Source organism: Ciconia boyciana, chromosome 8 (assembly GCF_034638445.1).
Source record: "Ciconia boyciana chromosome 8, ASM3463844v1, whole genome shotgun sequence".
NCBI lineage: Eukaryota > Metazoa > Chordata > Aves > Ciconiiformes > Ciconiidae > Ciconia > Ciconia boyciana.
This window is the reverse complement of record NC_132941.1, coordinates 1,614,585-1,631,336: the sequence shown is the minus strand read 5'-3', so window position 1 is coordinate 1,631,336 and position 16,752 is coordinate 1,614,585. Positions and strand designations below refer to the sequence as shown.

The window sequence follows — 16,752 nt, the reverse complement described above, 5'->3', positions numbered from 1 at the left end:
GTTGCTTGCTAGTAAAGTGCTGTTACAGGCAAAATGAAATTGTTAGTGTCTATCAAAAGCAGATGACACTTTACTAATACTCAAATTGCATTTGTTTTGGCAAATAGTTAAAAGCTTAGACATGTTTGTTTAACCACCCAAAACTAATTCAGTATAAATAATATTGGTTTCCAATACTTCTATGCTAAAAGGCACATAGTAATGTTCCAGCAGTTTGTTCAAGTGAGCTTTTGCATGCAGAGGTTTAATTGTGCTTTGAAATAGTTACTGATTCAGTATGACCTTGAAAGTGACATTTGTGCATGTCGAAAATACCTTCTCACAAATGAATCTCGCGCTCGGAAGGTGTAATTTCGTTAAGATTAAGATTACGTATATCTCTATAACTATGCTACAGTTCTATACGGGCACGATCTCAGCCCCAGGGCATCCCTCCTGGTGGAACAGCACCCGAAAGGAGATCGCAGAGCCCGGGAAGCCGTCGTCCGAGGGGAAGGCGTGCTGCAGTGCCGGCAGGGGAGGGTTAACGCGCTTACACCCAGAAACCGATGTCAAGAGACCTTCCCTTGTGATTAAAATGCAGGCCAGTGCTGCACGTTCACCAGCCCTGATTTCAAATGACCCGTATTGCTTCTCCCCGCGACGCGTGAGCAGCGCGTTACGCCTGGCTCCGGTTCTGCCAGCTACTTAATAACACAGGAGCAATGCCCGTGCATCCCTCTCCAGCCACTCGCGGTCCCCAGTCTACCGCTCTATTCCGATATTGTGAAACGCGTTACCAACGGCCGCAAGTAAAAAGAGAGGCTTTATTGGAGAGGAGAAGGGGAAACGCGCTGGGTTTTGCAGCCGGCGCAGGCGCGGGGAGGGGAGGGGAGCCAGTGGCTCCTGCTCTGCGGTGGCCGAGGGGACCCGCGTGGCCCGGCCGGCTGCGGTCCTCCGTCCAGCCGGGAATGGTGTCAGAGCTCTCTCCAGTTTGGGAGCACCTCCCTCTTCATCTACGGGAGGGTTTTCACTTCACGGTCTCCCTGGAGACAGTTAAGCAAGTTTCGGGTGTTTTCTGGTGCTAAAGCAGAGGGGCCTGGGAGCTGAAGATGCACAGGGAGGTCTGTGAGTTAATATTTTTTCCTGCCCTTATTCCACTTCCTTGCAGCCAGGCTGAAGCTAATCCAGAGCACGATCTGAGAGCGTTTGGCCACAGTTATTTCCGGTTTTATTTTCTTGCCTTTTTCCTGTTCCACTACAAGACCAGCCAGAATTAATTTGCTCCTAATCTGGGAACGCAGCCGGCGGGGCTGACCTCCGCCGTGTCCTTCCCCCCGAGTCCAGCCGGGGTGCCGGGACCATCCCGCCGGGTGCCGGCAGCAAGCAGGGCTTTCGGCAGAGCCTCCCTGCCCTTCCTGCCGGGCTGCCGCCTTTGGCAAACCTGTCCCAGCCCGCTCGCTTGGCTGCCTACGCCCCGGCCGGGCTTCCAGCACAGCTCGGCCATGTGGGCTGTGTTTGTACACAGATGAGTAATACGGTCGCCCGGAGCCAGCGCCGGCAATAACGCAGCATCCGACCCAGCCCCGCTCCTGGGAGCAGCGCCGTAAGTACCGGCCACTCTGCTTTTCTCCCCCTGAATCATTTTAGCTCGCTGCTTTTCACGCTGCCCCGGGGGTGCCGAGGGTTTGCACGGCACAAGCTCCGTGCCGGGAGGCCGGGAGTTTTTCAGACGTGCCGTGAAAAGATGAAGGTGGGAAAGAGCTGTGCGCGATGGGGATGGTGCGGTGGGGCCGGCGGTAAGCTGTTTTTTTCTCTGCCCTCCTACGGCACCAGCGGCTCGTGGCTGCGCTGATCGTTTGCAGAATTTATGGAAGTTTCACTCGGCAGCGTTTTAGGAGCGGGACGGGACGCTGAGACGCGGCCGTCCCCTGAGGAGGACGGATGAAAGCACTGGGTCTGGCAAAGAGCTCGAGCACATGCCTGAAACACACTGATTTTGGAAAGCCTTAAGCTTATGCCTATGCTCGGAGCTGCCTGCTCATCTCAGATCCCAAGCAGATACCAGCAGCCACCCGCAGCAATAACAACCTCCTACAAAGCCTCTGCTGTTCCGCTGGAAAAGGTCTTGGCATGTCCCATGCTGCTGGCTCCAGTGCCAAGCACTCAAAGGAGCCCAGCTGCTAGTTTTACAGTTCAACTCGTCTCTCTCCTTGTGCCGCCGTAAGAAAGTCATAAAAGTTAATAATTAACAGCTAAAATATGTTTCCCTCCATTGAAAGACACCGGCTGCCGGCTGGGGCTGGCGGGGAGAGCTGTGCCGTGGGAGGGCTGCTGCAGCCACGCTCCACGCTCGCTGGAGCCGAGGCCGGACACGCGGCGGAGGGACGGTGCCAGGGGACGTGCCAGGGCTCCTCTTGCCACAGACAAACCGCAGCCTTTAGGGGTGAAAGCCGGTGCCGGGCAGGAACCTGCCCCGGGTGAACTCGGCACAAACCAAAGGCTCCCGGGCTTGGACCTGCAGCCTGCGGTGCCTGATGACCCCATGGGGCTCCGTGCGTGGCCCTGGGGGGATGAGGAGGAGGAGGAGGAGGAGGAAGAGGTGTGCTCGCAGCCAGCTGGGTGAGCCTGCAGAGTTTGTAACCTGCCGTTTGCAAAGGAGCTGTTTGCAGAGGTCACGGCCGCAACGGGCGCCCGTCCCTCGACCTGCGCCGCTGCCACGGAGCACGGCTCCCCGGGTGGAAAAAGTTCAGCCGAAGGAGGAGGAGAACGCGGGGCTGCGGGGTGTGCCCGGGCTGCTGCTCCCCTCAGCTCCGGTGACTCATTTTGCTCTTAAAAATACAAGTGCTTCGTTAAGCCTGGGCCCGGTGCTTCCCACGTCCTCCCGCGGAGGCAGCCCGGCGCGCAGGGGACCAGCTCCCTGCTTTAGGCGCGGTTCGCACCCGGGCGCGCCCAGCTCGGGGCTCCCATCCAAGGGCTCTTTGCAAATCAGGGCTCCCGCACCCCGTGGCGTGCTTTGGTGAAGAGCTCGTGCAGCTTCCTCGGCTCCACCGAGATCAGAGGCACTATTTTTGTTCCGTCCCATCGTCGCCCTCGTTTGTGTTTACATCAGACGTGTGGCGGGGATATTTCCCATAGCCGGGCTGCCCTTTATTTCTGAAGCATGCAAATAACCAACGGCAGCCCTCACTCCCTGCCCTCGCTCCCTGCCCTCCAGCTGGGTCCTGAGGCTCTGGAAGCCTCCGCAGGGAGAAGGTCCCCTTTCCCCATGGAGAGGTGCAGGAGCACCGAGGGGATCGCGGGGGGCTGCAGGCTCCGCGTAGCTTTGAGGCAGCACGCCTGTAGCGCGCCAGCCAAAAAACAAAGCTCCTGATTTAAGTCTAATCTTTAACTAAAGGCATTTCCAATTTTATTTTATGTCGGGTTTATTGCTCTCTTGCCTCGTTAATTTTTTTCCTCCTGTTAATCGCCTCCCAGCCACCTCCCTCTCTCCGGGCACTCCCCGCGCACGGCGGCCCTCGGCGTTTTGCCCTTGTAGGTTTGCACCGGAGCCGCTTGGCCGCGCGGAGAGGTAGAGTATGGGCGGGGAGGAAGAGCAGGGGAAGACGAAGGGCGATGGCAGGGGCCGGGAAAGGGCAGCAAGGGGGTTTATTTGGGACCGGCAAGTCTCTGTGCAGCACCGGCAGCGCGTGCTGATGGATGAAGCTCGGTGTGTGTATGGGATGGCTGAGGCAGCCCAAATGCCATCCCAGGAGCAGCTCTCGGGAGGCTGTGGGGCTCCTTCTCATGGCTCCATGGGCTGGAGGGTTGCAGACATCTCTCGGAAACCTGGGGGGACCAGTGCGTTGGTTTCCATGCGACATGCCTGTGCGACCGAGCTGACCCGGCACGCCGAGCCTCGGGCTCCCTTCTCCCCTCGGGCCAGGCGGTCCCTTGCAGGAGGGTGCAGGAAATAATTTTTTTTTTCACCTTTATTTCAGAGACCAGAGGTGGAGGCGGAGGGGAGGAGAGGCGGCGCTGCCGAAGCCGTCAGTGGGTAAGAGATGGAGATGCTGGGGCCGGAGGGGCTGCCCCGTGGCACTGGGATGTTGGATGGGGAGCGGGCAGAGAGGAACCAGCCCGGGCGCTGCCTGGGACCCTGCGTCCTCTCCACTTCCCCGAGGGGACCTAATGCACCCCGCAGCCCCCCAGCCCATGCCCAGGGCTTTCTGTATGACCTCAAGGTGCTTGCGGGATGTGGGTGCTGTTTCCGCACCACCCCTTGCTCTCCTGGGGTGATAACGGGGTTTCAGTCCCTCTGGGTGGTGGGCACAGGGACATGCTGTCCTTCTCCCCCTGCACCTTTTGGGTCCGGTGGTAGGGAGGGATCCCAACATCCCCTGCAGGGATGGATGCCGTCTCCCCTCCCCATGCCACGGGAGCCCCCCAGGAAGCATTTGCCACGTGCGGGTTTGGGACCCCGCATGGGGACACTGTGCCACGTCCCCACGAACGCTCGTCTCCTCCAGGCCACCCGTCCTGAGCCCAGGGAGCATCGCTTCACCCGTCCCGGGGCAGCCCCGTCCCCGTCCCATCGCTTCCCCAGCGGGGTGTGAGATGCGGCCAGGCGGGGCGTGAGGCACCGCCGGGGCTTGTCCCCAGGGCAGCCGAGCCGAAAACATCCCTCGGAGCCGGAACCCCGACCCGCGCGATGCTGAGCCTCAAGTTACCCCGGCTGCTCAGCATCAACCAAGTGCCTAAGGTCAGAAAGGAGCTTTTCTTCCCCAAGCCCGAGGCTCGGGGGGATTTTGGGAGGTGACGCGTGGGAGCAGAGTGCTGGGGTGGCCATTCCCCTGGGGCAGACCACCTCCCACGGGCGGACACGGCTCTGTCCTCGCAGCAGGGTCCTGGGTCCTGAATCACGGGCACCCTCCTTTTGACGACCTTCCTTTCTTCTCCTCCCATTTGTCCCTCCTCCTCCGACTGCCACCGGTGCCAGTCCTTGCCTTGCAGGGGTACCGGGAGCAGGGGATCCTCTTCGGGTATCGCCCCCCCAGAAGCTCAGCAGCAGACTGCCTCCTCAGCGTCTTCCAAATGACGAATGAGACCCTAAATATCTGGACGCATTTTGTGCCTGCCTGGTGGGTACCACGCTCTGGGTCTTCAGCATCCGTGGGAGGAAGTGGTGGGTCTCCGCGGTGGGAGCAAGGCTGGGGGAGCAGGGACAGGGGACACCCAAGGGTGCGATGCTCACCTTCCTCCGCCCCACAGGTACTTCGTGTGGACCCTGGTGGGGCGGCTGCGGGGGCCGGGGGGCCGGGAGGACCCCCACGCCTGGCCCCTCCTCGCCTACCTGCTGACCTGCTGCATCTACCCCCTCGCCTCCAGCTGCGCCCACACCTTCAGCACCATGTCCACCCGCACCCGGCACATCTGCTACTTCTTCGATTACGCGGCTCTCAGCATGTACAGCTTGGGTAAGGACGGGCAAGTCGGCAGAGGTTTTGGCGGGGTGCCGGTCCCCAGCACTTCCCCGGGGCAGCAGGAGCCGAAGCACAGGGAGGTGTCGGGGACGGGGCTGAACCCGGGGTGCTCAGACGGCTTATATCCATGGGACACGCAGAAACAGCGGCTGCTCGTGTCTGGTGTCTACTCCTCCTCCTCCCTGCAGCCTGGCGCTTGGGAGGGACCATGAAGCATCTCTGACGCCGCCACAAATAATAATTTGGGGCTGGGTTTCGTACCGGGCAGCCCTGGGACGGAGGTCTGGCTGTGTGACGCTCCTCGGTATTTGTAGTAAATAAAATAAGAAAAAAACCCCCCCACATCAAAGACAAATGCTGTCAGTGAAGTCGGTGGCACCGCGCTGGGAGCAAGCCCAGGGTACGCAGCAGGAGCAGCCAGGGTCTTCTCATGGCACAAGGCACCTCCGGCTCCTCACGGAAAGGCGTTTGCAGGAGCTGGCTATCAGGGCGTCTGCCTGATGCTCCGCTTAGCTATTTAACCGCTCGTCTACCTTCCTTCGTATCTCCCTTTCCCGAGAGCGCCCAAGGCCGAGTGCCAATTTGAAGGTTCACGGCTGCGCCCAGGAGGGTGCTGAGGGTCCCAGCGGGTCCTGGCGCTCACCGGGCACCTCCTGTTTCCAGGGTCTGCGCTGGCGTACTCGGCGTACATTTTCCCAGCGGAATGGGTCAACAGCACTTTCCACCACTGCTACGTCCCCATCGCGGTGTTTAACACTGTCGTTAGCACCAGTCTGTCCTGCTATTCCAGGTAAGCTTCTGCGTTATCTGCCGCGATTGCTACAGCATAATCATTAATTACTGTTATTAATAAAGGTTTTCAATTACAGGCTGTATGGTAACAACATGAGTGTTAAGCTCAGGAAGGGGAAGAAGGGGACTTTTGGTTTGGGAAACGCGTTGCACGTTGGCACTAGGAGAGTTCGATGATCAAAAATGCAAAACAATTGAAGTAGCTTTAATTTTTGACAGTTCAGAAGGCAGTTTCGTCTGGTGCAGGCCTGGCAGGAAGATCCCCACCACCAGCGCCTTGTTTGGGCTGTTGTTTTCCTAAAATCACCTGCAAAAAGGGCTGGGCTCCTGTGCACCCAACGTTTAAGCACGTGTTTAGGTTTAAACATGAGCATGGTCCTGCTAAAGGCACATACCAGCTTAAGTGCTGCGCGTCTGTGTTTGTACGTGCGTGTGTGTTTATATGTGCGTGTTTATACGTGCGTGCGTGTTTATGTGCGTGTTTATACATGTGTGTGCGTGTTTGTGTGCGTGTTTATACGCACATGTGTGTTTATGTGCGTATTTATACGTGCGTGCGTGTTTATGTGCGTGTTTATACATGTGTGTGCGTGTTTATGTGCGTGTTTATACACGTGTGTGTGTGTTTATGTGCGTATTTATATGTGCGTGTGTGTTTATGTGCGTGTTTGTACGTGCGTGTGTGTTTAAATGTGTGTGCAACAGATTGGCAGAGGAGGAGCCTCAGCATTCTCGCAGCCCGTTGCATAATTTTTAAAAGCACGAGCAGCATTGCGTGCACGGTATTTTGTTCCTGAATGGCATTAGACAATTTGTTTGGAATAACTCAAATGTCTGAACTACTCGGCTGATTTCCAGCGATACGTGCCGTGCTAGACCTCCAGCTGGTTTGGTTTTTATTTAATTCATGGTAGATACCTCCCTGAAGGCTGTGTTTGTAAAGCACTCGGGTCTGTCAGTGCGACGACACGCAGTTTGCTTTGCAAAATGTACAATTCCTGTTTCCACAAGTGGTGTGAATCGTTCGGCGTTATTCCTTCCTTGTATTTTGGGCTGTCTTCGACACGTGGTTGCCTGTCGCAGCATCACGTAACCCCGGGGGACCCTTCTTCCCCGGCTGCCGTGGCCCGGGCGGCCCCCCAGGACCCCCCCAGCACAGGGCTGTGTTTCGATGCAGGGAGGAAGACGCTCCCGCGCCCTGGCAAACACAGCAGGAAGAAATCACGCTGCCCGGCTGGCTCTGCTGCAGGGCGGGATGCAGCTGAGCATCGCCGTGTCTTCCCCACAGGGAGTGTGCTAAGCTCTCGATATTCCTTACGGATCCTGCTAATCTGGCTCGTTTAAGTGTCTGTTGAGTACAGAAGGATTTACTCACCTTTTACTCACTGCAGTAACTCCCTGGGGTGGAAGATTTGGATCTATCCTTGGTATTACTGAGCAGTACTGCAAACTCAAGGATCTCTCTGGGATCACTCGGTGGATGACGCCACTTGGGGCTTGGTATTTTTTTCCTTGTATTCCTCATTTCTTTCTCTTTGTCTCTTTTCCCCCTCTTATTTTTGTCTTGTGCGTCTCTTTATTGTCTCATTAGATGGGCTTAGCAAACGAAGCTTACTGACCGTGTGCTAATCCTAGTACTTACCACTTGAAGATAACACTTAGGAAATATCAGCAACTTGAGTTCCAGATTAATTTGGATTGTTTAAAAAAATTCTTGATCTGCAAATTTAATTGTCAGCATCTCTCTACTGCAAAACTGTAAGTACAGTTACGTGAAAAAACATGCAACTATCGCTACGTGATAGAATAGCAATTCCTATTGGCTCAGGAATTTCCATTAGAGAAGTAGTAAATCCATCAAATGTCAGCTTAGAAAATAAAAAAAATCCACCCAAGATCCCTGGGTGAGCAGGAATACTGAATGTACCGTACAGGCGTGGGCCAGCAGTGCTGCTGGTTTACCCCCACGGTGCTGAGCAGAGCCCCCGTAATTCATCACCGCACCCCGCGCACGCCAGGTCACGTCTGGGGACCGCGTTAGCCATGGGGCCGCTGCCAGCATCCCCGCGGTGGCCGCTCTCACCCCGCGCCCCTCTGCACGCCCCGCGCGTGTGAGCATCTCAGCTGCGTGTGCGGCCCCCGGCCGTGCCCCCGGCCGCCCGTCTCTCTCCTTTCTCTCCTCTCGCAGGCTGAGGCTGGCGGGGCTGCGGAGGACAAGGGGGCACGGTTTTGCGCCCGCCTCTGCCCGAGCGCTTTCCCGGTTTGCGTGAGAGGCTTGTGCCAGGCTTGCACCCCGGGGTGCCCGAGCCACAGCCGGCGGGTCGGGGACGGGAAGGCGGCGGGGCTGGCCACCCCCGAGACCCCCGCGAGGCCACCGGTGCCTGGGCCGCCCCGTTTCCTACCTCAAGGCGCTGCTCACCGATCGCATTCGCTTCAGCGTCACCCTCGGCTGAGTCACACCAGCCAAAACGTCCTTCCGAGGCAGGGGGTGGATGGACGGGAGCGGACCCGAAACCAAATTGCGCAATGGGCGGTGATGCGACCAAGTCAGGCGCACTCGGAGGGGACCTGCCCGGGCACTCCGGCTCCTGCCCGGCTCGCAGAGGGCTCAGCAGCAGCACAGCAACGCTGCCGGGCTGCTCTGCCAACCGCACCCTGGGCAGGGCTCTCTTGAGGAGCCGGGAGGGTCCGTGGCTGCTGGTGGCCCCGGACGCACGTGTCCCTGCCAGGGACTGGGGTCACTCGAGGAGAGAGAGGCGAGCAGCACGCCTGGCCATTTCGGAGAGGTTCAGATGAGGGAGGGAAGGGCTCCTGACCCCGGCTGAGCTTCTGCACCGTGGCCGAACGCAGCGGCAGAGTACGCTCAGCCTCTTGCGTGCACCCCGTGAAGGTCGACGGGCGTACGGGTTAATGCAGAGGAGGATGCGGCGATGTGATGAAGGCAGGGACTTGCAGTGGGGCATCCAAAGAAAGGCATTTGCTAAGCTGCTGCACCAAATTTCATCCAACATCTCGGGAAAATTCTCCAATCCTAGGTGGCTGGTTCGGTCAACAGTAAGAGTTTTTGTTTGGTTGGTTTTTGCATCCTGTGCCCTAGGAACATTGAATTGCCAAACAGGGAAACGTGCAGATGGACTGAAATACGTGCGTTTATCCTTTACGTGCGCTAGATACCCTCGTCACACTGAAATAGAGAGCGTCCGACTGCATCCCCCCCCGCCAATGCAGGACGAGCAGCTGCGTAAAAGGTTTCTTTCATGCTGGAGGATTTGGCATCTCCCTGCGGACATCCCCATGAAAGCAGAAAAACCTGTATGGGCTTTTCACGATGAGAACAGAGTGGGCTTGAACTCTGCTACATCTCACACCGTCCTCTGTGAATAGGGCACTGTCCCCGGGGTTACCGTGCGCCTGGCCGCGCGCCCAGGCTGCGAGATGGTGGCTCTATTTTGGCAACAGAAGAGCGCAGGTTGGATCGGTGCGCGGCCGAAGGAGTGGGGAGATGGTCCGGCAAGGGTGAGCGTAGCACCGAGCAGCAGCGTGAGCAGGATGGGAGTACAGCACCGGGCAGGTGAAGCCACAGTAGGAAAATCCAGTAGGAATCATGCAGAAATACAGGAGAAAATAGAGCAGGAGGCATCTTCAGCATCATCGCACCTCGAATGCTGTGTTCAGTGTTGGGCCCCTCACCACAAGAGAGACATGGAGGGGCTGGAGCGTGTCCAGAGAAGGGCAACGGAGCTGGTGCAGGGTCTGGAGCACAAGGCTGATGGGGAGCGGCTGAGGGACCTGGGGTTGTTCAGCCTGGAGAAGAGGAGGCTGAGGGGAGACCTCACCGCTCTCTACAACTGCCTGAAAGGAGGGTGTAGGGAGGTGGGGTTGGTCTCTTCTCCCAGGTAACAAGGGATAGGACGAGAGGAAACGGCCTCAAGTTGCGCCAGGGGAGGTTTAGACTGGATTAGGGAAAACTTCTCCACCGAAAGGGTTGCCCAGCACTGGACCAGGCTGCCCAGGGAAGCGGTGGAGTCCCCATCCCTGGAGGTATTCAAAAGCCGTTTGGATGAGGTGCTCAGGGACACGGTGTAGTGGTGGGCTTGGCAGTGTTAGGTTTACGGTTGGACTCGATGATCTTAAAGGTCTTTTCCAACCTAAACGATTCTGTGATGCTGTGATTCTGTGATCATCGTGATGTCTTCTGAGCAAGCCTCAAGCTATGGTGGAAGGCCAAACCCGGGAGGAGCGAGCCAAAAGCCCTTCTGCAGTTAGTGGCTCTTGAGCGCAAGTTGGATTGTCGGGGTTTCAACCCCTGTTTGGGGTCATATTGATAGAGCCCTCTGCTTTGCAGGCAGGTCTGTTGTAGTTCTGCTCAAGTTAATCTCCTTCTTTCCACATTGGGCTAAAACCCTATCAAAGCCCGTCTTTCCCAGCAGGGAGGCATCGGAGAGAGAGGTTTTCTGTTCCCGGTCTGGAGCTCGCGTGGCTAGGAGGCTGGCTGGCGGCTGTGCCGGCGCGTGGTGCGGCTCCCCTGCGCTTGCCATCGCCGGGTTTCATTTGAGTTGTGATCCCTGTGCGGGAAGAGCAGGCTGGGGGCTCGGCGACCAAGCTCCAGGTTTTATAATGGGTTTCTTGGGACCTGGGCGGTCAATTCTTTCATGATTTCAGCTATGAAGTAGGTCCTACATTTCAGCAGCGTGATTTCCTGGGGAACAAAATGCAGACTATTACTCCCCATACAGAGGCAGGCTTTCCTCCTCATACATAGTATGATTATAACCAACAGGCTGCTGCTTCCCTTATAATGGTGATGTCATTAAAAAGTAACTTGTTAAATTAATTTACTTTGATTCTCAGTAACTCTCTCCATGCGTTCTCTGAAATGACAATTGCAAAGTCTTGGCAGGATGTTAAAAAAAAAAAGGATGCTGCGACATTTCATGCGTTTCGGACACAAGCTGCAATACAGCTTCATTAACAAACGGTGACAATCACAGCCTGAATGCCGCATTCCCTACGAAGCCGTCCAAACCAAGGCAGATGTATTCTCCTTGATTGCTGTGCTCAGAAAGCTCGGATTCAAAACTGAGAGTGAAAACTCAGTTAAAAACAACTGCAGGGGCAGCAGCTGTTTAAAGAGCAGCTCTGTTCCTAGCTGCTGATGGGCAACGGGTAGTGAGCAATGGTAAAGGAAGAAAAATCAGCCCGCCTGGGATGGAAGGGTTGTTTTTGGAGCTGCAGGGATGCGCCTGCGAGAGCCAGAGCACGTAACAGGGGAAGATAGCCCCTAAATCCTTCCTCCCCCAGCTCAGGGTTCAGCCAGGGAAGGCTCAGCCAGGTGAGCTGAGGGTGGTCGCAGCTTTCATACTCTCAGCACACAAAAATCACGTTGCTGTGGCTGAATTCACGGCCATCCGTGGGGAAGTGTATGTGCAGTCTGTGTACTGCAATCCACGGTCCCCAGCAAACGACTGACAAACAGAATCCGGCGCTTACGTTCGCCTCATCTGCCGTGCTGTGCAACGTGAAATACCCTCTCTCTGTTCCTCTAGGTTTCTGGAGGTGGAGCGGCCCAGGTTCAGCAAGGTTTCCCGCACGCTGGCCTTTGTGTACCCGTACCTCTTCGACAGCATCCCTCTCTTCTACAGGGTACGCTTCCCAAGGCCCTTATTCACAGCACCAAGACATTGGCGTGCTGCAGGGTTGGAAATATCAGCTGCTTCATCTTAGTCTGAAAATACTTGGGAAAATATGCTAGCCTTTTTTGTTCGTTTTAAAGGAAAACAAACTCCTGCAGGAAAAGAGATTCGGTTATTTTTTCCTGCACCTATTGATAGGCAGATTCCTTCCACTTCAAAGCACCGCGCTCAAACTTTGCCCATGCTGGAAAGTTACTGCCTTTGCATGCTGCTACTTTTCCAGTTCCTAAACTGGAGCGGGGTGGGAATTTTGCTGCAGGGAGGTCTAAGGACAGGAGGTGCGGGGCTGGGATTTGCATGAAATGGAGGTGACGGCTCTTGTACAGAGCCCTGGGTCCTGCACCACGTGCCCTGGTGGTGGGTGATGGGCAGCCGGAGACGATGGGGGCTCGGGGAGCGGTAATGCCTCCTTTAGAAACGTGGTGTTCCCCTCTTTCCCTTGCACGGCACCCCTGCCTGGACACGTCTCTGCTGCTGCAGTTCTACCTGTGTGCGGCAGAGAGCTGCACGGAGGCTGCGATCCTGGTCCACTACAAGCACACCGCCTTTGCCTTCCTCACTTGCTTCATCTTCGCTAGCCATCTGCCAGAGAGACTTGCGCCAGGACACTTTGACTATATTGGTAAGTGCCGAAAGGGTGAGTTGGCATTGTTTTCTCATTATTTTCAGGAAGAAAGCGCATTAATGCGTGAGTGACTCCCAGAGGTTATAATCTATTCCCTGCTGGAAATTCGAAATGTAGTTTTACATACAAGATACAGCAGCCCTGCCTAGGTAAAGTGGGAACAGCTCCGGAAGCATGCTGTTTCCACAATGTCTCACAGAGGGTTTCATGACTGCAAAGCACTCATTTCTCATGCAAAAAACCTCACCTGTGGCACAGTGGTGCTTCACAGTGCCACGTCAGGGCACTGCAGGAGCAGCCACCAAGGAGACTGGGTGGCAGTCCTGGCCGCATGGGGGTTTCCTCTGTCCCCCCGCCACGCCGAGCGCAAGCGCAGTGCTCCTTAGCACGGCGCGTGTGCCAGGATCGCAGCAGCGAGCTGCACGTCCCTCGCTTCCATTACAGCCGGCTGCATTTTGGAAAGGAAGATCTCTGTGCTCTGGTGGCGCAATGATAAAAGCCACAGAAATCAGTAGAATAAATATTTAAAAATGCGATGCCCGGAGGCAATGGATGCTATGCAGAAGGTCTGCTGAGCCCTCATGGCGGTGTTTTAACGAAGCCCAAGGAGTTTCTTGGTGAGTGCTTCTGGCTTTGTTGCAGGGCACAGCCACCAAGTTTTCCACGTGTGTGGGATCATCAGCACGCACTTCCAGATGGAGGCCATCATGATGGACATGGCCGAGCGCCACGACCGGCTCCTGCCCCCCTCGCTGCTTCCCTCCTCCCGGCAGACTCTCGGGTCGATGGGCATCTGCATGGCCGTGAGCCTGGCTGTCATCGGGCTCTGCTCCATGTCCCTGCGCTTCATGCCAGAGCCTCTGCAGAGAGAAAAACCCCATGGGCATTAGGCTTCGGGTCTAGATAGCATTTATTCTGCTCCCCAGGAGAGACCCTAAACAATACGTGTATGGTATGGATGAGGAGGAGTTTATTCGCCTACGCTCTCTGAGAAAATGTTTATTTAAACTTTTCTCAAGAGCGAAACATATTGCACTGGTTTTTGTACATATAGCTTTAAAGCTGGGAACAGATTATGAAATGCTTTTAATCAAGTTGCTATTTCACCACAAGAAATATTTAAAATAGTCTTAACTTTTTCTGTAAAAGGGAGATAAGTGCTAATACTTTCCAAAGCAATAGGCATTCATCAGGACTGCCTTACGGAGGAATCAGGGAGGCGAGTGAACGTGGATAACGCTGGTCATCTGGTGACACAGATGTCCTTGTCCTCAGTTTAGACCGATAGCCAAGAGTCCTTGGTGAAGGCACGAGCAAGGGCTCTCCCAGGGGTTCCCTAACTGAGGTTTGCACCTTGAAAGTGGCATTATTTTGGAGATTAAAACCTCAAATATCCGTGTTACACAGCCTTACACTAAACCCAAGTGCCTGACAGATGTGGGATTGAGAGAGACTAGAGTTTGCCTACGTTTTAAATTCGGCTATTTTTAATCATTACCCGGAAAGAGTTATTCTAGAAGAACTCGCCATGGGATGTTCCTCCAGAATAGCTTTTTTCTGGGTCCAATTCCGGTGCATAGGTAAGTCCTGGGAAATTAATTCCCACGGGACAGCTGAGCTCCTGCTTGCAAGGGCGATGCGACTGCCCGGCGGCTGACGCAGCCCCAAGCGCAGAGCACGGGAGGCACCGACCCTCCCTCCTTGCACCGGACACCTCCGTCCTGTACTCACAGCTTCTCCAACCTCATTTGTGGCATCAAACGTAAATGGAGGAAGAGATATCTGCACCCGCGAGGTGACAACGTGGACTTCCTTACAAGCACTGTTTTGTGCCGAGTGTTTAACACGGGTGTGAAGCCGCGCTATTCAGCAGAGGTGTTTGACGCCTTGTTGAGGGCGATGGCTGAGAAATTCATGACTGCCGCGTCGAGGCATCCTCTCCCGGGCGTTTCTGGAGGCAGGATACTGGGCTAGACAGACCCTTGGTCTGAGGGCGTGACTGATGGTAGAGCCATCACCTCTGCACCTCTCTAGTTTCTGGTCCCACTCGCACAGAAGAATGTTTTTCCTTTTATGAGTGAATAGGATGGGGGTGTCTGAGGAGAATAAAACATCAGCTGAGCAGGAAGTGGCAGTCTGTCCAGCCTAGAGACATGAGCGTTGTCGGATGAAAGGCAAGAGTTAGAACAGCTCAGCTGGTAATGCACGGGGGGTCAAAGCCTGTAATTTTAAAGCATTTCCAGAGTTCGATCTCTGCTCACCCAGCAATAGCCTTACGCTCAGGCTGGCTCCTCGCTTTCCTTTGCTGCTGCACGTGATTTTACAGGCAGAAGCAGAGAGCTCTGGGGAGAGCCTGGAGGTCTCAGCCTGGTCCGGGGCGAGGGGGAGGCAGCCCGCGGGGAGAGCTCGGCCAGTGGCTCCAGCGACGGAGGTTGTCACGTTGGATTTACCTAACACGGCGCGGGAGGTACAGGAGCACGTGATGCAAGGATTACTGCTAGGGAATATTATCAAGCTTCTTGATAATCATACGGGTGTGTAATTTGTTTTGTGTATAATTACCTCTATCAAGGTATAATTGATGCACTTTTGAGTGACAATACAACGGCTCGTTAAATATATTATGGGACAAAGAAGTCTTTTGAAAAATAGCTTCCTTTTGAAAGCTGACCAAGATTTATATTAATATTTATAAGCACTGGAACATAATTGTTTATTCAACAGTTTTATTTCATTAAAAGAGAAAACTAATATAACTATCGCACTGATATATGCTAAGCTGATTTGTATAGTTTCATAAAAATACTGTCTGTGAAAATTAATCACTTCAGAGATAATTGCTGATAATTGCAAAGCTTATTTACCTTGTGTACTCGTGTGACTGGAAAGGAATCTGGCTCTGCGTGCAAGACATGATTTAAGAGTCTGTAAAATTTACATGAATCATTATAACTTTTTTCTTGGTTGTTTAACTTTTGAGTTTGGGAAGTCCTCTCGTCCTCTTCAGGTGAAATTATTTGCAGGAAAACTACATTAAAAAATATAACACCGACTTACATTACCAGAATCCCTCTGGATCCTGCAGCGCGTTGCACGGACCCTTTGCCTGGCACATACTTTACATACTAAACGAGTGAATGTTTGATCTTGAAGCAGCACAGGTCAGCCAGATTTCTTGCTCAGTTGGAGGCAGGCCTTCAAAAAGCTATTCAATGTACGAAATTTTATTCACATAAAGAAATAAAACCTCTGTGTCAAATCGTTACGGGTAGATAATACAGGATATTTATTTGTTGGAACATGTTGTTTCGTTGTGTGTCTGCGCCCAGTCCAGAGCGAATCCCAAACAAAACTGTGACCTTTATGACCAAATCCCAGAGAAAATCACTCATCCGCTCTTCAGCCAAGGAGATTTTACTGCGCTGATGAACTATGCAGATACAGCAGATTTTTAGGTCTATCGAGTTCCTTTGGGTTAAGGCAAAAAAGGTGAATCTGAATATTCCTGACTAACGCTTAATCCAAAAGACGCGTGTCCTTTCCCAGAAGGGTATAATGCACGACGAGGATTTAAATAAGCTGGAATGAGGGTACCTTCAGGCTTGGGAAAGGCGTCTGGTGTGCGCATCGTTAGCTTGTTCGTTAAACCACCTTTCCTCCCGTGACGATACTGAATTGTGCTCTCATCCATCCTGCGTGTATCACTTCCCGGGTGGATATCAGTATGCCGGGTTTAATTTGTCAAGTCCTAAGCGGTCCGGGATCGAGGAGAAGCGAGACGCTGCCGCGGCAGTCAGCGGAAGCCTGAGCGGAGTTTTTTGCTGCAAGTGCAGCTTCAGGCGCTTTTATCCGTTAGTTCCCAGGGCTTTGGGAATTCAGTCTGGTTTTTAGGGCGGCAGCCCCACCTCACCAGTTTTAGGGTGCAGGGCAAGGAGGGTCGTGGCTTGCGAGGCACTCCGTGACGGTGGGACTGCACGCGAGGCTCTGGTTCTGCTCCTGGGGGGGTCAGTTCCATTTTGACCGTTGGTATCCTTGATGCGTGTTACGAGAACATTAACAGATGTGTCTGTTTCAATGTATTTTAAACACTGTTTAAGAAGTGAAGTCTGGGCCAGGACAGTGGCTTGTTCCGATAGCGGTCATAGTAAAAGACAGCTTGTTTGGGGCTTCTTTGCACTTTTTTTTTTTCTTTTTCCCCTTA

At 54.4% G+C, this 16,752-nt stretch overlaps 1 protein-coding gene across 2 annotated transcripts; it reads left to right on the top strand.

The window, feature by feature from the left end:
• Window positions 1-1,404: 1,404 nt before the first annotated feature.
• PAQR5 (progestin and adipoQ receptor family member 5) lies at window positions 1,405-15,799 on the top strand. Of its 2 annotated transcripts, XM_072871299.1 has the most exons (9): window positions 1,405-1,585; window positions 3,960-4,015; window positions 4,488-4,720; window positions 4,972-5,099; window positions 5,230-5,435; window positions 6,105-6,231; window positions 11,780-11,876; window positions 12,407-12,548; window positions 13,194-15,799. In XM_072871299.1, the coding sequence occupies exons 3-9, from the start codon at window positions 4,670-4,672 to the stop codon at window positions 13,439-13,441; spliced, it is 999 nt and encodes a 332-aa protein (XP_072727400.1). In that variant the 5' UTR covers window positions 1,405-1,585; window positions 3,960-4,015; window positions 4,488-4,669; the 3' UTR covers window positions 13,442-15,799. The 2 variants fall into 2 exon arrangements, with proteins under 2 accessions (XP_072727400.1, XP_072727402.1); XM_072871301.1 differs by lacking the exons at window positions 1,405-1,585; window positions 3,960-4,015 and having other exon boundaries at window positions 4,665-4,720; window positions 4,958-5,099.
• Window positions 15,800-16,752: the final 953 nt, after the last annotated feature.

Bases quoted from the DNA above. Each gene is read 5' to 3' on its own strand.
- PAQR5 (XM_072871299.1), top strand. From the start codon at position 4,670: ATGCTGAGCCTCAAGTTACCCCGGCTGCTCAGCATCAACCAAGTGCCT. The intron at 5,436-6,104 runs GTAAGGACGGGC...TCCTGTTTCCAG, and splicing joins TCTCAGCATGTACAGCTTGG to GGTCTGCGCTGGCGTACTCG. The intron at 12,549-13,193 runs GTAAGTGCCGAA...GCTTTGTTGCAG, and splicing joins AGGACACTTTGACTATATTG to GGCACAGCCACCAAGTTTTC.